The sequence below is a fragment of the Pristis pectinata genome, chromosome 7, assembly GCF_009764475.1.
Source record: "Pristis pectinata isolate sPriPec2 chromosome 7, sPriPec2.1.pri, whole genome shotgun sequence".
NCBI classification, from domain to species: Eukaryota; Metazoa; Chordata; class Chondrichthyes; order Rhinopristiformes; family Pristidae; genus Pristis; species Pristis pectinata.
In genome coordinates this window covers 90,387,450-90,410,125 of record NC_067411.1, presented here as the reverse complement: position 1 = coordinate 90,410,125, position 22,676 = coordinate 90,387,450, and the positions used below count along the sequence as shown (strand labels likewise).

The window sequence follows — 22,676 nt, the reverse complement described above, 5'->3', positions numbered from 1 at the left end:
CAATAACATCTGGCTTTGTATTGTCCTTGTGCTTTTATCTTTCAATCTGTTTCTTTTTTCCCCCTTTATTTATTCTTTAGGTTTGTTTTATTAGAATCATAAATTGTTCTATTTGGTGATAAACTGAGTATGGTATTATATGTTCGCTGTTTTTATGATAAACATACAACAGATAAGACTAAAGGCAGCATATTACCAGATACGAGATGTACATCATGGTTGTCCAACCTGTGCTCACAGGCTGGATCTGACCCGGTTGGCCTTTTATATCTGGATTGTTGTGCCTTTCCACAATTTTAGGCTATAATTCCTTTCTTCAAACAAATTGTTCTATTAACTATCTGTGTATACTGGTTGATGGGATGTTGTTTGAATCAGGTAGGGATTATTGCAAGGGTTTCCATTTCTGTGCCTCTGCTACTACATGTGCTGTTAGTAATTTGCCCCAGCTTTTCATTGCTCTGCCTCGAGTTGGTCCCCCTGCTTCTCACAGCATGGTGACCGATTTTATTCTTTTCTCTTTCTCTCTCAGTTTACTTCGATGTCTCGAGTAATGCTTGATGTCAAGTTAAAGATGGAATGTAGAGTCCTCAATTTCATGCAGTCTTTAGGGCTGAATCAGTCAATGCCGTTCATTCATTGGCTGCAACATATTGATCTGGCTTCCTGTTTCAGAGGTTGGACATCCCTGATGTACATAATACCCAAGCAACACGTTTGGATCAGAGTATAATTACAGAGGAGGTGAACAGCTTGAAATTGCTCTTTTGATTTTAATTTAAATTGTAAACTTAAAGAGAATTGGACACCAAAAAAAATATCGAATTGATATGGGCTGTTCTTCTGTTGGTCAAGTAACATTTTAGGTCCACAAGAATCATGCAAATTTTGCCTTGATTATTTTATTTCGGTTGTTTCTGGAATAATTACTTGACTCCTGTACTCTTGTATTGATATGGATGCAGTGCCAACAGGGGAAGAAACTTTCAAACTGCCCCTGTAAATAAGACTTGTATAGCAGTCTCCATTTCTTTAACAGAAAAGTATGGCCTGTATGCATGTCAATAGGGTACATTTTTAATGTTTTATTTAAATAAGGGAAATTTGTTGATTTGCTATTTCTACCTCGGGATTGTTAGTTGCTTCTGACATAGTGAATAGTTATTTATGATACACAGTCAGTAGAGATTTTTTGATTCCTTTGGATTAAATAAGTCTAACTCTGAATGCTTTGCTGTTGTTTTTTGCACCCTTTTCTCACTTCCAGGAAGAGAGCCCCCTGAGTCTGTCTAGCCCAGAGTGTAGTGGTACCTGGATGCATTACACTAGTGGTGTGGGTGCTGGGCGTCGAAGACGCAGATCAGGGGAACAAATCACTTCTTCCCCTGTCTCCCCCAAATCATTGGCTTTCACATCAAGTATTTTTGGCTCATGGCAACAGGTTTTTCAATTTTCCTTCATTTTTATGAAAATTGCCATTTTCACTGGTCAAACATTCACCGTAATTCCTCAGGTCTGTCTTAAAAGTCCCTCTTATTAATTTTAACATCGACTTCCATAATTATGAAATAATTAACAAGACTTTTAAATTGATGAAGTAAATGGAAATAGTTGACTTGAATTGTTATCCTTTATATTCAGACAACATTAGATTAATTTGATTCTATAAAAATTACTTTTATTTGTAAAATACATTCAAATTTTAATGATCTTTTGCTGTCTAATTGCCTATCCATGCAAGAACTTAATATGGATGCTGCTCTTGCATTTCTTTCTGCTCTTCTTTACAGGTCTATTCTCTTTTAATTTGAATGTTGCAGTACCAATTTCATTAATCTTTAGAATACTTTAAAACTTTGTAGCAATTTTTACCTAATCTATCCATTTAGAACTTATGGGGTCAAGTATATTACTGATTTTTCACCAGAGACCAACAGAAAATAAAATTGGAGATGGAAATAATATTAGTTAGTTTATAAAACAACCACCCTAAACAATTCCATGCATTTTCCATCTGCTGAGTTAAGTTAAAATTACCCCATAAATCAGAGCACCTTTATGCCCATGTTAGTTGTAGCTCAGTATAAGCCTTTTCAAAATAATTTCACTACAGAACGGTCTGGTAGAGCAGCAGTTACAGCAGATACACTCCTTGAATGAAGAGTGTAGGTTCAGTCATAGAACATAATGTTTTGTTTTGAAACTGAAACTTTTAAGAAAGGACTTTAGTCAGGGAAGTTCCCAAATCAAGAAGTTGAGAAACCTAATATTGTTTGCCTAATTTAAAAAAAAACAAAATTGTGGTAGGGTAAAGAGCAGTGGAATCATTAATCTTGTTCCTTCCATTACCATTAACTTTATCCAACTTATTTAACTTCCTGATGAAATGTTTTTGTGTATCTTTCTTACTTCACTAGGAAAAGGTAAAACAAGAAAAACTCAAATTAACTTATTTAACCTTGCATCTGAAGTTATGATCTTCAAACAGTTGCCTTTTGACATAACATTGCTAAAGGTCCAGCAGTTCAGGAACCATTATGTCCCTCTCAGCACTCTTGATATCTTTATGCACATATAAAACCTGTTTTGAATTGGATATACATTCTGCTTTTTTAAACTAAGACCTTCAAATGGGAACTTGTTGCAGATTCTTCCCTCTGTCATGTATAGTGAATAATTAATTCTGATCTTAAATACAGCTTTAGGTTGGCTCCTCTATAATTAGATTTGTATTCATAATTCAAATTATAATCTGCTTGCTTCAATAATAAGTTGCATATTCCTCTGCTTTTAAAAACTTTTGGTTCAGGATTTTACATCAGGGTAAACGTATTCGATTCAGTGAATTTTAGTTTTTATACCATTTTTAATTAAAGTTTTTTCCCCTCTTTTGAGTTTGTTGATTTGTGTTGGACTCCAGATCCATTTTTGCAAATAATATTCTGTTACCTTCATCACTGGTTGTGATCCGAATTAGTAATTGTTGCCAGTTTATTTAACAGAGTGCACCACTGTAGACTGTAAGCCTGATAGTCAGACACCAACGAGGTCCCTGTGTAATATTCAGGAACGGGAATATGATTTAACTTATAATATTCTCTCAGAGCTCTTAAAAATTCAAATTAGAGATGCAACTTAGGAGCTTTCTGAGCTTTGTTGTTTTATACCACCCCACATGTTGCTGTGAATCACATTTCTCACTGATTCGTCCCTAATGTAGTAATGTCCAAAGTAATCATAGTGCAACCTCGCATTGGATATAACCAAATGAAGTAAGTTGAGTTTAAGCCACAGTATCATGACATTTTGTCAAGATATTTCCAGTGAATGCTGGAAGCGCTCAGCAGGTCAGGCAGCATCTGCAGAAAGAGTTAACGCTTCAGGTTGAAGATACTTTGAAGGGTCTTCGACCTGAAATGTTAACTTTCTCTTTACACTTATGCTGCCTGAATTGCTAAGTATTTCCAACATTTTTTTGTTTTTATTTCAGATATCCAGCATTGGAGTATTTTTTAAACAATTATTTTCATTGAATGATTAGTAATCATCCTGGGGTCTATTTCCATATTTGAAAATAAACATTGTTTCTTCAAATGCAGATATATCCTTTTCCAATGTAAGTAACAGCACATTCATTCAACTAAAATCCCAAGCTATCTATCGTAAAAGCTGTTTTCATTGCCCAGGTAATAGTTTTATATTGATATAGATCATGGTAGATATTGGCAACCAACATTCTTCCAGCTAAAGTAAGCGACATAAATCCTTTTCAAGGCAATAAATGATGCAGCTGTCAGAAGGATGAAAGGTGTTCATATGTAGGGGCCCAAAATTAAAATGCAATTTAAATGAAAAGAGGTACTGCAACGTAAGACACTAATGAGGAATGTGCAGCGTACACAGAACTCTTGTATATTCACTGCATGGAGTAAAGATCTGTTCTCTCAAACACACTTGTATGTGCTTTTGTTTTGTCTTTACTGAGACTGGTGCAGTTTAGTTAACTGATGAAGCAATAGAGCGATATCTCTATGCTGTTGTAAATTGATATTTTCCCCATATGTTTATTTTACTGCTGTGTTAATCCAACATTTCCTATGTTCATTCATCCCATTGCAAGGACATTATAGGTGGAATGGACTCATTTCAGGCTAAAGGACTTTGCATGATCTATCATTGTCTTCATCCATACTTTTCCACTAACATTTATCATGCAGCTTATTAACATTAATTGTCTTAAGCAGACTTTAGTATAAGGCTGTCTTCTGTTCTTACTGTTTATTGATTCAAATGCTCAAAATATTGTTCGCTATTTCTTTCCAGGTACTTCCAGAGTCCAGTAATTATTTGCGAACTGGAAGGTCCCATTCAGAACAGAAATACACTGGACTTGGTAAGTACTGAGTGTGCAAAGATAGCTGTTATGTTTCTGCATCCAATTCTTTGAAAGGAAATGATTATTATTTGGAAATAAATTAACCTTTGTGGGTATCAGAAGGAATTGCAGGCAGTAAAGGAAAAAAAAATGGCATTTTATTCCTTGGGTTGTAATAGATTTTGTTGGTTTACTGTGGAGTTTAAGAAAAGTCATACACAAATTGTAAATGCAGAATGAAAGTGTTTCTGAAGTTTCAGATCTATAAAGGATGTTGGTGAATTTAAAAACTGTCTCATTTGAAAGATTCTGCTGCCATGTGAGTAACTGCACCATTCTGGCTAGATTTTGAAGTCACTTGCATAAAGCATGGGTATGCAGCAAAAGCCTTGGCTTCTTACATAATTGATAACTTGCTGTAAGATCTTGCTTCTTTGTTGCTCTCATACAGATTCAGTAATTAAAATAATCAAATATTTCTACATTTGGAAAGCAATTTATTATCAAAGATGGGCTGAAACTTTATTAAATGGCTATGCATAGTTAAAAAGTAAAATGTAGCACAAAGTTAATCAATGTTTGAACATCGAGCATGCATTTAGGATAAGCTTATGGTGTGGAAAGTGTAAACTGTTATGTACAAAGAACAAAAGATTTAAGTTTCCTGTTTTGAGCACGCACAACAGAAGTTTTTTTGAGAAATTTGTATAACTATGTGTTTTCTCCCTCAAAAATGTGAAAGGAATCTAGGGCCAACATCTTTGCATACACATCTGTATTTAAGGAGACTTGCAAGTTATTATGTACAAAATATAGATGGTTGACATGGTTAATCTGATTGTTTTGTGACATCACCATATTATTATTTATTTAAGGTGACATAGATGAGAAAGGAGAAAGATATATCATGCATCAGTGACCTATACTGTTAAGCAGCTCTAATAGTAGCTTAAAGGTTGAAACAATTTTAACTGTTCGATATCTGATGGTGAAGATATAACTGTCTTAGCTTTGTACCTTATGAACTTATGTATTTGCAATAGTTGATGTATTACCATACTAATAAGAGATATTGATCTTGTCATAATTCTAAGGCATGCTGCATGATTCCCTATTTTGGAACAAAGAACACCTGGTTTGTATGTGTTTTCTCTAACTCCCATTAGGGTCTCACTGTGCAGGCCTGTTTAGCACTACTGTGCTAGGGGGTTCCTCGAGTGCACCTAACCTACAGGATTATGCTCGTGCGCATCGTAAAAAGCTGACATCATCTGGCTGCTTTGATGGTATGTGCACGCACCAAACCTGTAACCACTTTTTCAGAAAAATCAGAGTTCTGTGATGAGAATGGCGGAATCCTATTTCTCCCTTTCCAAAACCTGAGGCAGTGGAGGAGCACTTGTTCTCAGCATGTATCATAGAGGAATTGCCAATTTACACTTCAGACATAGTTTTACACAGAAACATTTAAATCAGGTTTCACATTTATGCACCTTAGCTTTAAAATATTACTATATTTTAATCATTAATCAGTCAACATTTTTTTGGCATTGGCACATAACAGTGGATCAGATCTAAAATCTGGTGGTAGATATCATTTATAACAGTTTTAAACTAATTTGACTTGCAGTGCTTAGTTACTGAATAATGTTCACTAAATGTTTACAGACCATCAATTCATAAAATCCAATGGTGTAGAACTTGATTAATTCCTGATAAATGAACATATTCGCTGGCCTGTTAAATAAATTAAGTGTAGATGCATGATCAATTAATATGGTGTTGTTTGAAGCACTATTATGTTTAGGGCAGAGCTTCTAAGAGCTGAGGGATGGAGAAATGGCAAATTCTCTCCATATGTAAACTAATCTAGCCTTGCAGTTTGTTACCTTGAACTGACTGATGTTAAACTATAATGTGCATTTAACACTTGATAGTAGTCAAAGGATCTGTAACAGCTGACTGTCTTGCATTGAATTACTTTTTCCCTCTGAACAGTCCCGCATGCAGCCTAACAATCCTTTTTTTTGGGAGGGAGGGAACCCTCTTCTGTTGTTATAAATTTCAGGTACCTGTTTTTCTCTTTCTTAGACGCCACATGCAGTTCTGCTGTAAAAAGGTTTTCTATCTCATTTGCTCGACACCCAACCAATGGTATGTTTGCTTTTTATCCCCTATCCAGCAAAGTTTATCCTTTGCTTCATCCCTTTTTATTTGTAACATCGGATGCAAACTTTTATTACCATTCATCCTCCCTATCCTCCCATTAGGCACATACCTTGGAAGTGTGTTCCATGGAACTGCAGAATGATTTTGTTTTCTCTTCCTTTTATCCTTCTCATTAAAATGCATCATCATTCCTGGTTGTTTCTGTGTTATATGTGAAAGTGGTTCTTGTTCTGTGCAGTTAACACTATGTTAGGGTTAAAAGGGTTTATTTTAAATTATGAAGAGATGATCTTGTAATAAATGTGTATTAGTAGTGTATCCGTTATTGCTTATTTCACATATAAATTAATAGCAGTGGAGGTTTAAATTTTGTCTTAAATTTGAGAAGAAAATAAATTGAAAAGTTTCAGTCATAGTTTTCCCAAATATATAAAAAGATTTTCAACTAAGCTTGCATCTCCAGCCTCCCCATGAGCACTGATGTTAAAAAATTTATATCTCAGCTGAGACTATTACACAAAATAAGCATTAGAACACAAGAAAGATGGGAATGAGAAAAGACTTATTTGTCCATGTAGCCTGCTGCTTTCTTAATGCATGTATGATTACCTCAGTCATGACATTTTGCCTCCACAGAGATCTTGATTACTTTCTTTATTTGACCTAATATTTTGTGAACCTATCTATTAATCACTCATTCTCAATCCACTTTCCCAGAGAACATGTAGCAGTAATATGAACTTCAAGGGTTCTTCGGAATTTAAAAAAAAATGGATTAGGATTTAACCCTAACCACCACTTCCACCACTTTTATTGGCACTCCAACGATATGCAGACTCAGAAAATATTTGATGATAGTGAACCACATACACTTCTACAATGAAATTTAAAGATTTTAATGCATAATATCTGACAAAATTAATCTTGAGTAAAGAAAATAGATATTATGCATAAATACTCATGGCAGCAGTATTTTATCCTTTACGTAGTTGGAAGGAATGGCATAGATTTATTACTAATTTTCAGAACATTCCTGGCATAATTTCAAAAAAAGTATTGTATACATAAGGGTTTCACGGCTTTTTTTTCTAGGGTGAAAATAAACTGAATTTTTACCTATTATATGGTAAAACCTCCACTCAAACACACTTTAATATCTGTGCCAATGCATCAATCTGGAATTTTGTAGTGTGATCCAATTTCTACTGGCCTGCTCATTGTATATCATTTTGGTGTCCTTGTGGTCATCCAAATAATCTATAAAAACATTTATCACTCCCATACTGACCCCAAGGATCTACCATTAGCCCCTTTTTTTTCATCAACACACTGCACTCAGTTTTAACTCACCGCCATTTCCCTTGACCCTTCCACTATTTCTAAATGATCACATTGCTTGCTGAACATTCATTACTAAATAAGTGGATAATTTCCTTCAATTATATATAGAATATCTGATGACACCTCCGTTGGTCTCTTTCACCAATTCCCTTATCTAATCTCCAACTTTATCTCCGTTCCTAACAACTGTTTTGGGTGAACAACATGGTTCATATCTCAGTGTCATACTTTGATTCTAAGATGAGCTTCTGACAGCATATACACACCATTATACACTGCCTTTTTCCACTGTTGTGAGAACACCTGACTCCTGCCTGCCTTAATTCATCTGCTGTTAAAATCCTAACCTTTAATATTTAATATCTATCCTCTAAACCTGGGTATCAGAGTTTAGATGACCTCATGTCCTAAATTGTATAATTACTTGTGCACTTTCTAATCTGGAATATATTTCGAATCATCACTCTTTAAACTCGAACAGACACTTCATAATTAAGGACAAGAAAAGTAGTCATACTAAATTAACCCATGCCTCAGTTTTAAAAATCTCATCCTTTTCAAATTTGTCATGGCCTCTCCCCTCCTTAACTGTGATATTGTCCAAACCCACACTCATCAAAAGTATCCTGACTCCAATGATTCTTGTCTCTGGAGCAACACTTATTTAAATCACTCCTTCATTAGCAGCTATGTCTTCAATTGTAATGGCTTTAACTCTGGAAAATTCCTCTGCCTCTACTTTTGGCTCCTTTAAGATGCTCCATAAAACCTACCTCAAAAATACAAGCTTTTTAACCTTCTATCACCTTGTGTCGCTCATTGACAAATTTGATTATGCTGTTGGGCCTTGTAAGGTTTTACTCAGTTAAACATGCTATATAAATGCAAATAGGTTTTGTATATTTGGTAATCCTGAACCTTAAATTCAAACAGAAATTTCACAATAAGAGGAAGAGTATGGTCATGTTAAACTAATCTTCCTCTTTTTGTCCCACTTCCACAATAAAAAGGAATTAACCATCCATAATTGCTCTTCTGGATATTCTGTATTTAAATTTTCACTTTTCTTCTTATGGATTCTGATGGTGAAACCTAGAATCGGTAATTTACAGACCAGTTCCAAATTGACCATTCATTGTTTATAAATAATTAGCATTCATAAATGTCTTGAAGAATTAAGATCAAACATTGAGTGTATTGTGTATACAAATGTACTTACATATGCATTTAAGAGTGTAACTTGGAAGGTTGAAATCTTGTCTTGCATTTTGCCTCATAGTCAGATCGTGAGTCAAAGTCTCGACATGGAGACTTAAGTATATAAAGTGAGGGAATGCTGCACTGCTTCAGATCAGTCATAAATGATCTAATTCCACAATTTCAAGGAAGACCAGTGGAGTTGTCCCTAGTGTCCCAGCCAAATTTATCCTTCAACCAATATCTCCAAGACATTCTGATCACCTTCTGGAACCTTGCTGTGCACAAATTGGCTGTTCTATTTCCTGGACTGTGACTATAACTGCTTCAAAACTATTTCATTGTCTCCTAGTGCTTTACGATGTTCTGAGTTTGTGAAAGGCATTTTTTTTCTTTTCTGTAGTTTAACCATGTATCCAGTGATATTGATTAATGAAACCCTTTGCATCCAAGCTGCCACTTTTTGTACTTTTCTCTCTCCTCTGTTGAGTGACATCCAATTACTGAGTTAGCAATGTGCTAAATTCCATGCTTTCTGTTATCTCATTGCACATAATTCATGTTTGACCATTTTTGTACTTAATGTATCTTTACATATTTAGACAGATTATCTGAATAATTTTGCTTTAAAAGTTTTTTTATTGATACATTTTAATATCTTGAGACCTGACATCCTGCCCACTACTGATACATGCATTACATGCTTATGACCTGGAATCCCTTTTTTAGCCTTTTTGTTTTGCATCTTTAACCCCTTCCCCCCCTACCCTCACCCCAGCAATTCTTTTTAAAGAACAGTTGGATGTTCAAGAGTAAATATTTGTGGCAATATCTTCTCTAGATGCACAAAACTTGGGCAAATTGGAGATACTAATAATGATTCATAGTTCTCAGTTTAATTTTGTTATAAGATTGTATTAACATTTGACAGGTTGTTTGATTGAACTTCAATTTTTTAAATTTGAACACTTGTAATCCTTTGAAATAAATATGCATTTCACGTTTATACGTATACGTAATAAATATACGTTTCACCAGTTCATATGAGGAGTTCATATGATATTCCCTACTTCAATATTTTAGCTAAATATAAATGTTAGCACTTCCATTAAAATAGTTCAAGATTATGGGGCAAGTTTTCTATTGCCCCAGAATTACTGTCCACCTGGCTTTTTGTCATGCTGTTTGCTCCATTATGCCCCTGGTACAAATTTCATCTGGGAGCCTAGCACAAAGCCCAGTGCAGCAGAGGAGCTGTCTCAGCACCAGTAACCTACTGGATTCAAAGAACCACTGTGAGCCTTGCCTATCACCCCTACTAAACCTGCATCCACCCCCCCCCCCCACCCCCCACAGATTCGCTATGACCTTGAATGTTTGGGGATACCTTTGACATTCACCTTCTGTAACACTTGGGATGTTTTAAAAAAAAGAAATTTTCAAAGTTAAAAATATCAAAATAAATTTACACATAAAAAGTTGTAAAGCCAATCCACACATTAAAAATCAACTCAAATAACTGAAACTATCTAAGTACATCACACACAAAAAAAATCACTTTTCTCCTGGGAGTGAATGTACCCCATTCATTTGAATGTGGACTGATGTGCTTGAGCCAGGATTAAACTGGCACAGGATCACCAGGCAGATTTCCCAGCCTGAGAACTGGAAGGCCTGCAGAAAATCAAGCTGTTCTCTTGGATGGGGGTTGAGGTTGCTGAGTAGAACATGCTGAATGCTAGCATAGGAAAGCTGGACTTGTGCAAGGAAGCTCATGTAAATCATGTTGTTAGTGGTGCCCTTGGTGCAGAAGATCTGTGCCATTATGCTTTCAGTTCACATGGTTTTGAGATGAATTACTATTGTACAGGTTACTCACAAGATCCATTATCCTCTATTTTGTAACTGGTAATGTTTACTTCCAAGAAAAATGTTGCATCAGTTTTAACAAGATTATTTATTAAAGTATTAAGGTGTTGTAATTTTCACTTACAGTAAAATGAAAATGTAGTCTAGGGAGGCCTCTAATTTTCTTTTTTCTGTGACCATTTCCATTTAAGTGAAAACTATGTAATAGACTCCTTTTTGAATGAATTAGTAGGAATACTGTATGCAAAATGTTGTTAGCAGTGTGCTTCAATTTTCAACCCAAACATGCCAAGCTATAGTAATAAAATAACCTTTTTTAATAAAATGAAAAGAGTGAACTAAATATCTGCAGTTAGTGCTTTCAATGAAACTGAATTTTTGAATTCAGTATATAAAATGCATGGGCTACTACATTATGCGTTTAGGGCTTGCACCCAAGATAGATTTCTAACCGATATTTCATTAAGAACCATACTTGTAGCTTTGGCTGCAACACACAGATTCCTTGCTTAGTCTCTATTGACTTCTCATCTGAAAAGTTACCAAGTAGTAAGAAAAGCACTTTAGCAAAGTTGCATCAACTTAGGCTTTAGCAGGATGACCTGTTTGCTTATATAAGTAACTGAATCCCAATTAATAAATCATTCCCACTGGGTTAAAAAGTTATAATTTTTCTCCTAATTAAGTTGATTTTTTTAAAGTGTTGCAGACTTCAAAATACTGATTTGCAGGCTACTACTTTTATTATCAATATCAAGCTATGAAAATCAGCTATGATTTGAATTTTGATCCGTATGAGTACATAGATAAGCTATGTCATAGGAATATAAAAATCTCTTAAAATAAGAGTGAAAGAAGGCCATTCTCCACTTTGGGTCTCATCCACCATTCACCATTATCATGATGATCATCCACTTCATTACCCAGTTTATGCCTTCTCCCCATATCCATTGGTCGCTTTGATATTAAGCAATATATCTACCTCCTCCTTGAATATATTTAATTACTATTACAGCCTTCTGTGATAGAGAATTCCACAGATTTTTCAGTCTCTGGGTGAACAAATATCATCAGATCTTAGTTCTTAATGGTGTTATATAAATTCTGCAGCTGTTCTGGATTCTCCAGACATCAGGAATGTCCTCTCTGTATCTAGGCTGTGTGGCCTGTAACAATTTTATAGGTCTCTGAGGTCCCCTCTGAATCTTTTGGACTCCAGTTAATGGAGGCCTAACCAACCCTATCCCTCATGCATCAGTTCTGCTATCCCAGTAATCAGTCCAGTAAGAACTTCTTGCACTCTCTCCATGGTGAGAACATCTTTTCTCGGATATGGAGACTAAAACTGCACGCACAACTCCAGGAAGGGATTTCCCCAAAGCCATGTTCAGTGCAGCAAGAAATTCTTTTTCCTGTACTCAAATCCTCATGCAAAGTAAGACAATGTACCATTTGCCTTCTGAATTGGTTACTGCACCTAAACTTTCAGCAACTTCTGTTGCACACCCAGCTCTCGCTGCATCTTCTCTTTTCCCAGTCAATGACCATTCAGATAATCATCCCTTCATGTTTTTAGAACCGAAGTGGATAATTCCACAGCTGCCATGCATTTGTTCACTCATCCAATTTGTCTAAATCACATCAAAGCTTCTTTGCATCCTCCTATAGCTCACGTTCTTCCTGCCAGGCTTTGTACTGTTGCATTGTATGCAAAACTGAAGATACTACGTTTAGTCCCTGATTCAAGTTTTTGATGTGAGTGGCTGGAGTCAAGCACTGATCCCCATTATACTCAACTAGTTACTGCCAGCCGCCTGGGGGGAAAAGGTCACATTTATTCCTACTCACTGTTTCCTGTCAGCTGATTCTCAATCCAGGCTAGTATATAACCCTCAAGCTCATGTGTTATTTGTGCACACTAACCTCTTACATGGCACCTTATCAAAAATCCTCTTAAATCCAAATTTCCAAATGGCATATCCACCGTATCCATTCAAGTAACATGCTCAAAAAAACTCCAGTAAATTAATTTCCCTTTTGTAAACTCATGTTGACTTTGTCCAATCCCATCAATGCTTTCCAAGTTTTCTGTTGTTATAATTTTTTATAATCAATTTCCCCATTTTCCCACTGCTTACATCAGGCTTGCTGGTCTGTAATTCTGTTTGTTTCTTTTTGTTTTAAATAGTTGGTTATGTTTGCCACCCTCTAGTCTGCAGGAAGAGATCCAGGGTGTAAAGAATTTTGGAAGATGATCTCCAATGCATCCACCATTCCTAGAGCCCCTTCCTTAGTGCCCTGAGGTGTAGATTATCAAGTCCTGGAGATTTGTCAGTCTTTCACCCCGTTTATTTCCCTAGTACTTTTTTTTAACTAATACTAATTCCTTCAGTTCCTCCCTCTGTAGACACTTAATTCTCTAGTATATTTGGGAGGTGATTTGTGCTCTCTGTTAAGATAGAGCCAGAATGTATACTTAATTGCTCTTCCATTTCTTTGTTCCCAATTATAACTTCCCCTGTATCTGATGGTCGGGGATCTACAATTGTCTTCATTTACCTTTCTCTCTTATAGAAGCTTTTAGCAGTCAGTTTTTATTTTCCCTGCAAGCTTGCTTCCCTTAATCATTTTTGTCCTCCTTTGCTGAATTCTGAACTGCTCCTTATCCTCAGGCTTGTTTGGTTCTGACAATTTTATATGCCTTCTCTTTGAATCTGATAGTCCTTTGCAAGGTATGGTTGAACCCTCTTTACTTGTGCCAGGCAGGAATGTCTGATTGCTTTATTTCACGTATACATTCTTTAAATATTACCCACTGCCAGTCCATTTAGTAAAGTTCCTCAATCCGTCATAGCCAACTTGCACCGTTGTTGTCATTCCAGTTCCATCATCCTGGTTGTTGTATGAACCACCAAGATATGAGTTGCTGATTTACTGAAACAGTCATCAGTTAGTCCACAGAAGGCTAAAAGTGATTTAGAAAAACGCCTCTTGGTAGAAAGCTTTTTGAAGCATTGCTCCAAAATCATCTCTTCCTCCCAAGCATATGACACTTAGCATGTGTCATATCTTAGACTACTCCTGTTTTGCTTTGATGGTATTCTATCATTACTCTCTCTACTGGTTCCATGTTTATTGCAAGAACATTTATATTTTATAAGAAAGTCATTTTATTATTTGGCCAGTCACATCATACCAAAACTGTTCTGCATACTACCTTTTTATGCAATTCAATCTAAAATAGCACCGTAGTTTGGAAAGAAAATTGAAGGTACTGAAAAGCTTATAATCTGAATACATATTATGAGGATGAAAAATGAATTATATTTGCAATGACTGTCTTTAACTTTATTCATTCATACCTTGCAAATGTATTGGTATCTTCATGGGGTGGTGAAAGTAGGGAAATGGGACTTACACAAATTGCTGCAGCCTATTAGGCAGGGAATTGTGAAGACTTTGATTCAGGAAGGAACAGTTATACATGTATATGCCTGAGACAGAAATAGTGTATGACTTGCAATTAAACTGGAAGCAATCATGTACCAAATTAATCTTGTCTGAAGGTATCAAAAAGGTTTCAGTAACCAATGAGTTGGGGTAGGGGCAATGTCAAGCATTGTTGTAAGAGTTGGAATAGTCTCAGTGTTGCTGTACTTCTGTGATCTGAAATTCATTTCAGGGTTAAATACAACACCAATGTTCAAGCAGTCTGAATCAGTTTCAGATATTTGCCAGGATGAGGAATGGAGCCAGTGGCTAGGGAATGGAAAAATTGTGATGGGAACCAAAGATCCTCAATATTTAGTTGAAAATAATATCAGCTCCTCCAATTTGGTAGGTGTTGGATGAACAGTCTGACATTGTAGAAACAGTGGATGAGTCAAGAAGAATGTCAGTGAACGAGAAAGACACATGCCATCGGCATACCTGCAAAAGTCGATGCTGTTTTCATCCACTGTTATCGAGGAGTATTATGCAAAGGAGAAATAAGAGCTGTCCAAGAACAGATACTTGAAGGACATAAGGTATTAAGGTTCAGGAAGAGAAGCCACTGCAGGTGATTCTCTGGCAATGACTGGATAGTTAAGAATGGAATCTGGCAAGTGTAGACTCACTTAGAGAGGCAAACTAACATTGCTCCCCTGTGTCAAACCAGCAATTAATTCAAGAAGAACAAGAAGGGATAATTACCCTTGTCACAATCACATACCATGACTGCCATGGTACCATGAGAGTAGTTGTTTTAAAGCTTGAGTGGCTTTCCCATTAGACTTTCCTCAATTTTAGTGATGTGTGACACCATTTATTTGTGCTTGTTTCCCTAAATTGACATTCAATTTTATTTGGTTCTTTTATATTTCTTAATGCACAATTCACCCCAATGTCAAATAAGTAATTTCCATCATGAAAGATACATAGGTTTGTATTTTTGTATTTGGTGTTCAGGCTGTCTAATTCGACAGTGGCAACATTTTCAGACTCAGCTTATTACTCTGCAGTATATTGTAATTTTTCTACCTTAGATAATTTGGTAATGTTTTACAGCATTCACCACTCGTTTCAAATGTTGCTGAATAGGAAGAAACACTACCTGTTAGCTGATTGTGAATGACCAAAGTTGTTCACTTTCAATATTTCAAGAATAAACAGAGATAATACAGGAAACAGAAGGGTTTCCCACAGGGTTATATTTTATCTTGAAGACTGAACATGAGAGTTTTAGGTAACTGAAGGGTTCCATCTTCAGTATTTTTCTATCAAATGGAAAATAATTTATAAATTTATGTATTATTGTACACTAGCAAATAATTGAGAGATCTATTGACTGAAATACTTGTGGAGAACAGCATTGTCATGAAGAGTTACTGTGCAGAGACTTTATTATGCCTCTTGTTTCCATTGGTGTCAGCAAGAGAAATCAATTACTTAGAGCAATATAAAAACCTGATGGCTGTACATGATGTCTTGGTCTTTGATGGGAGCCCTGGAACCTCTGTAAATACATTTTAGATAATGTACAATAGAATGTAATGATCACACATTCCCATTATACCTTAAGTCTTTAATGTAGCCCTCTGCATGTTTGTTTACAACACATATTACGTGTTTGTATATTTATCCAAGAATCTGTATTTTTACATTTCTTAGTCTTAAATGTTCCATTACAGGATTTGAGCTCTATTCTATGGTGCCTTCCATTTGCCCCCTTGAAACCCTTCATAATTCACTATCTCTGAAGCAAGTGGATGAATTCCTTACATCAATTCCTGAAAGCTACAGCTCTTGTGAGTTTCCTTCTACATCCTCAGGTGAGATTACAATTATCTGCTTTAGTCGTGTAAATCTGAGGCACATCCTAGATAATTAAATAAAACTAAACAATGGAAACCTGATTAACCACCAACTGTTCATCTCCTCATCATTCCCATAATTAGTTTGCATTCCCTGTCAGGATTCAGTGACCTAGATTTATGGCTCTGTTTTAACCCAGTTTAACATAAAATTGAACAAGAAATCTCCCTCCATCCACCATGCAAACATTCATAATTAACTAATTTGATTTCTGGGAAAGAGGTTACTTCTAATATGTAGTTGGCATGTGATCAGATTTATTTGGTAGAATATAACCATTAAATATTAACATATGCTTAATCAAGAACATCATCAGAAGTGGAAGAAAGGAAAAAAGAATAGTGGAAATACTCAGCAGGTCAGGCAGCGTCTGTGGAGAGCAGGTTGATGGTCTTTCATCAGAACTGGCCATTTCTGACATAAACTGGAAAGGCTGGTGAATGTGTTAAATTTATTGTTAAAACCTGGTGTTATAATGTGCCATGTTAGAAGATACAATGCTGTTCTTGAGTTTGCGTTGTTCCAATGTAAAAAAGCCAAAGACAGAGGTCAAAATATGAGTGGGATGAACAATTAAAGTGAGAAGCAATAGAAAGCTCAAGATTCCAGACTGAATGAAGGGCTTCTCCAAAGCAGCCATCCAACTTACACTTGGTTCTTCCGAGATGTGGAGGACTTGCTGTGTTCATTTCTGGTCACCTCATTATAGAAAGGATGTGGAAGCTTTAGAGAGGGTGCAGAGGAGATTTACCAGGATGTTGCCTGGATTGAAGAGCATGTCTTATGAGGATAGGTTGAGTGAGCTAGGGCTTTTCTCTTTTGAGAAGAAGAGGATGAGAGGTGACTTGATAGGGGTGTACAAGATGATAAGAGGTATAGATCGAGTGGACAGTCAGAGACTTTTTCCCAGGGTGAAAATGGCTAACACAAGGGGACATAATTTTAAGGTGATTGGAGGAAGGTATAAGGGGGATGTCAGGGGTAAGTTTTTTACACAGAGAGCGGTGGGTGCGTGCAGAGCAGATACGTTAGAGACATTTAAGAGACTCTTAGATAGGCACATGAATGATAGAGAAATGGGGGTCTATGTGGGAGGGAAGTTTTAGATAGATCTTAGAGCAGGATAAAATGTCGACACAACATTGTGGTCCGAAGGGCCTGTACGGTGCTGTAATGTTCTATGTAAAAGCCTGAAGTCTGAGTGGTAGATCTTATGCGAAGGCACTTAAATTCTTTGGCTATTATGAGTCAGATATAGAATCATACAGCACAGAAACTGGCTGTCCGGCTCATCACGTCCATGCCAACCACTGTACTTAACTACACTAGACCTATTTTTCCTGTGTTTGAACTGTAGCCTTTTTGACAATGGACCAAAAGCCTTTTTGCCGTAAGACTTTTTTGCTAACTTCTGTTCCTACTTTTGAAATGCTTTGCTATGGAAAACTTAATTTTTGGCACTTGCCAGTAGCACAAAGGTACTGTAGGGAGTGCTTCTGCCTCACAGCTTTCCTCGGGTGCTGGATGCTGTCTGTGTGGAGTTTGCATGTTCTCACTGTGACCATGTGGTTTTCCACTGGGTGCTCTGGTTTTCTCCCACATTCCAAAGTTGTGTGGTTTGCTAGATTAATTGGCTATGTAAAATATCTACGTAGGAGAATCAAGGTGAAGTTGAGAGAGAATAGGTTAGAAGGGAGATGGGTGGGATAGAGAGTGCTCTGAGAGCTGGCAGGCACTCAATGGGCCAAATGACCTCTTCCTATATTGGAAGATTTAATAAATTCCAGTTCATTTAAAGGAATAACCAAAATTAGATGCACTGACAAAAATTAACTTTCAAAATGTATGCACCACTAGTTTTACCAAATTGCCAGATTATAACTCCCTGCAGGCATGAACTCTGAAGCATTTGAATAATTAGCAGTGTTCCGATTTCTGTTGTCTTCTGTTTAATTTGTGCCTGCCATTAATTGACATCATGTTCTGCTGAATGCTCATTCAATGCAATTATAATTTTAAGTTTTTCCTACATCAATTTAATGATGTGTAATACATGTTAAAATTTTTGGTAAATCATTGTGGTAACTTGAACATTCTAGAAGCTTGCAGAACAGATATTGTATTGCTAGTAATAACTGCTGGTATTTTCTTCTTTTGATTCTAGCTTCTTCAAATATCTTGTCTCTGGGTAGAAGGATTTTAAATACATATACTCCAAGAAAGATACTTCCAGCACCTCAGTTGCCAGATCAAGAAAGTAATAAATCTGCTTTCTGTAAGTAAACTAAAATCCTAAATATATAAATGTAGCATTGTTAAAACTCGCACTGTATTTCTTTCATATTCCTTGACAGATGTCTTTTTAATCCTTTGACTGTTGGTCTTGCTGCAGTTTGAATCATTATCTAATAGTCAGTATGACTTTAATTTTTGGAAGTACTACTAAACATTTCAGTCATTTAGTATTACAGAGACTAGAAACTGAATCTGTTGGAACTCTTTATATACATATATATATATGGGGCCTGGGTATGATTATAAAAAATGGACTATTACAAGCACTAATACAGTGCTAAATTACAGATAATTAAGGTTTTTTATCTGTTTAGATTTCCCTATACTGATGTATGCACAAAAAGGGCAGGGAATTTATTCCTGTGAAAAAACAAATGCCCAGAAATTTCAGTGCACTCTGTAGGGTGTGCTCAAATTGTGTTAATGTGGAGGAACAGCATGTAACTTCATGTGTCTTCACTGTCCTGTAACATCAAAATCCCTTGCCCTTTTTTCTGGATACATCAATATAAGTGATGGCAAAAAGTCACAAGGACAGTCTAGGAGCTGACTCGAGACCCAGACGCTGCCTCCAAGCAGCTAGGCCTCCAGGATTAAAAAAAACATTTAGGACTGCAAAATTTGCTATCACAGGAAAAGGGGCAAGCATTAGCAAGTGCAGCTGAATATTGTTTAATTGCCTAATTTATTTGCCTTATTAACAAGGCCTATTGGATGATACACCTTATGAACAGATTTCATTCTTTCAATTCACGCTTCTTTGCTAAAAAATCAGTAACAGCTGCTTTAAGTGAATGACTTTGTGTCTTTGCAATTTAAAAAAAGTCATGTTACTTTTTAGGTAAATTAACTTAAAGGTGACTTCGCTTAAAGGTGAATTTCCTTGCATTTTTGCCATGCAGTCTCTAGTGGATCCTCCAGTGATGTATCTATTGCCGGGCAATCTTCATTAACAGAAAATTCATCCACTGTTGGTCAAAGAGACAAAGTGACAACTTCATAAAGCACTAAAGAAAAATAAAGCTGATGAATAAAAGAAACTTGAAGTAAGCTAGTCCAAACCAAGCTGTTCAATATGGAAATGAATGGATATGACTAAAATGAAACTTAATCTTTGTGGACAAATACTTTAATAAAAAATCTATCCTGTCATCATTTATGTTAATGCCAAGTCAAATTATATGGTCAATAAAAAAATATAGGTGTTGGAATGTCATATATATGTCCTTATAAAACTATTGAGTTTTAGCTTGCATACTTAACCAAGGTTGATGTTGTGCTAGATTTTTTATTTTATCCACAGGTGCATCAATTCCAGAAATACTGATACATTTCAATGGAAAATATGTGTTGTGATGAAATCTCATTCAGAAAATCAGAATCCCTTTACATGCTTAACTTCAAAGATGGTTCATTTAATGAGATTTTTTATTGGAAAATGTGGCATTTTCTGTGTTATAGACTAAATTACATATTTTTGCCAAAATCCATTGTGTTAAAAAGTTGGCTATCGTCCTTTATAGGCAAAATTTTCTAAATTAGTTTTGTTCCTTGTATCATTGTCACATTGATAATGTTTAAAAAAATTTAAGTGTTACAGAAATCCAGTTCTTTTTTTTAATTCCAGTTTGTATTTTCCATTCGGAATACCGATTCAATGTACACTGAAGCTTAAAGTGAATGATCCTGTGTGATCTATCTTTTGCAGACTTCTAATTCTGGGTTTGTGGCTGTTATAGTTGGCAGAAGTGAGTGTACCATTTGCATTTTATGCTCTACAAAATCCAAGGTTGCTTATATCATTCCAAGGGTATTTTAAGTATTTTATGACTGGTAGTCACCATTCCCTTTCTCCACTCATACAAAAGATTATTTGCACCACATTTTTGGTCACAGTTGTCACAACAAACTTAAGTAGATGTGTTTGTCCTCCTTTCAATTCCCACCAACAGTGTAATTTCAACCTCTAAGTGAAACAAGTTTTCTCTTTGGACAGAGATTCACATCAAAGGAATATGTGCAATTTTGATGAGGTTTTTTTGTCTGTATGTATGTGTATATGTATATAGATGAAAAGTCATCAAATTTTCCATGGTTAAAAGAACTATTTTGAACTATGGTACTTGATAGACATTTTTAAAGTTGTATAACATGTTTAAACTGGCACAAAATTATTTTTATTCTAAAGAATGCAAGCTATCGAAAACTTCTTTTTCTGTCAAGTTTAAAACATTGCTTAACTGTACAAATGTGAAGCTTCTCTGCTTTAAGAATGTTTACTGGAATTTGTTATGTTATGTTCCAGATTTAGCTGTGAATAAACTGAATTTGAGATGTTATAATTTTCAAAATATAAATCTGGCTGTATGTTTTTATATGAAATGGATTGCAGATATGTTTTGTAAAGCAGATTTTACGTATGTGTATATATAGGTCAGTACTTTTATTTTTATCTACAAATATGCTACAGACCACTCTGCTTTCATCTCGACAACTGTCCAATTGTGAATTATTCTCACATTTACATATTATGGAATAATTTCTCATGCAGAGGTTGCTGCATTCAGTGAAGCATTGAGCAATGTTACATTTTCTTTAAACCATTTAAAATATATAATGAGAATATTTCATTTGTAACTGGGGACCCTATTTCACCAGCTTTAATTGTTAACTTTAGTTGGTATATTCTGGACTACATATTCATTGTTCTTATAAATTGGCACTATTATAAGTGTACCAAGTTTACAAAATAAACCAGTGTCTACTGAGTTGTATCTTTAAAGTACAATTGTGTATATAGAGAATTTTTTAACTGTTTAAAAAGACTTTTGAATGAATTTCTCCAGTAGTTGCCTCTATCTTTTTATTCCCATGATTTGAAGCAATTTCTTTCAGTGATAATGATTTATCTCAGTTTTAGTCAGACTGCTGAAGTTGCAGGGTTTTGTGGTCGGTTACCATGAAAAGATCATTTGGTTTCTAGATGTACAAAATAGCGCTTCCTTTCAAACAGAAACGTCCTTAATTTCACAACCTTGCTGAAGTCATAAGATTGTCTTTTATGAGAGTGGTACTTGGCCAAAGACTTGGAACAAAGTGGCAAAATCTTTCCTTTTGGTCCCTTATGGAATAAATTGCAGACTAAAATGCTTTTATTAAGAAGCTCAAATATCTTGCTTGATTTGACTTGTAACTATGGCATAGTTCTAAATATTTTGATGTAGTGTAGTAGGTATTGTTATGTATTTGCACAATGACATTTCATTTTTAAAAATTGTAATGATATAACATATGAAAGACCAGAACCTTTTTGATTAGCAATCTAGTATGAAAAGGAAACTTTTAAGTTATTAAATATTGGAAAGAAGATAAAGAAATGTGGACAAACTGCAGAAAACAGGAAAAATAATTAGAACTTTGAAATATCCAAAGGTAGGCTAAAGTAAAGGTATTATGCTGCAAAAAGTGGGAACAATTCTAACAATGTAGACAGAACACTTCTCTGGATCACTGATTATAGTCCTATTTTCTAAAACTGTAAAACATTTACACAGCAGAATAGTTGCCATTTACAACACAATTCATAACTCGCCATTACATCTCCTTTTACAACATTAAAAACTGACCTGTATCACTGAAGGGCTAATACTTGTGTCCTTGAAACTGTCATTTCATCATGGGTTTACTAATGTGCTTAAACTAGGCCAGGCTTTGCAACCATCTGGGTTGGGGGTGCCTTTGTTGAGTCCTAATTTGATACTTTGCTTGCTCAATGGTCTAGCTCTAAGCATGTTAGGATACCCATTGGGTTATCATGATGATCTAACAGTTTCAAGGACACAGTATCAGTTCTTTACTCCAGATTTGTATTCTGTTAACTGTTGAATTGTCAAACACCTATGGGGGATTTGAATGCAGGTTTCTGTTGTCTTATTAATGAAGCAGTACCTCTGGATCATTATCTATTAATGTTAATGGATATGGTCCCAAGTCTAATCCAATTTGTCAAATTGTTTTGCATCCCATGAGTTCTTGCCTTTTGGAACAGTCTCCAATGTGGGAATTTGTCAAAGGC

The 22,676-nt window shown here is 35.5% G+C and overlaps 1 protein-coding gene across 12 annotated transcripts in view; it reads left to right on the top strand.

Annotated features, from left to right (window-relative positions):
- ppip5k2 (diphosphoinositol pentakisphosphate kinase 2) overlaps positions 1 to 21,384 on the top strand; it is a 94,029-nt gene extending 72,645 nt beyond the window's left edge. For 4 of the 12 annotated variants that reach the window (XM_052019469.1, XM_052019465.1, XM_052019466.1 and 1 more), the window contains 7 exons: positions 1,268 to 1,441; positions 4,324 to 4,393; positions 5,542 to 5,661; positions 6,467 to 6,529; positions 16,123 to 16,263; positions 18,471 to 18,581; positions 19,504 to 21,384. In XM_052019469.1, the coding sequence (XP_051875429.1) occupies positions 1,268 to 1,441; positions 4,324 to 4,393; positions 5,542 to 5,661; positions 6,467 to 6,529; positions 16,123 to 16,263; positions 18,471 to 18,581; positions 19,504 to 19,604 (780 nt within the window). In that variant the 3' untranslated portion in view covers positions 19,605 to 21,384. Of the gene's footprint in view, positions 1 to 1,267; positions 1,442 to 4,323; positions 4,394 to 5,541; positions 5,662 to 6,466; positions 6,530 to 13,139; positions 13,231 to 16,122; positions 16,264 to 18,470; positions 18,582 to 19,503 lie in introns of those variants that run through there. The other 8 variants (XM_052019472.1, XM_052019471.1, XM_052019470.1 and 5 more) reach the window with 8 other exon arrangements.
- The last annotated feature ends 1,292 nt before the right edge of the window (positions 21,385 to 22,676 follow it).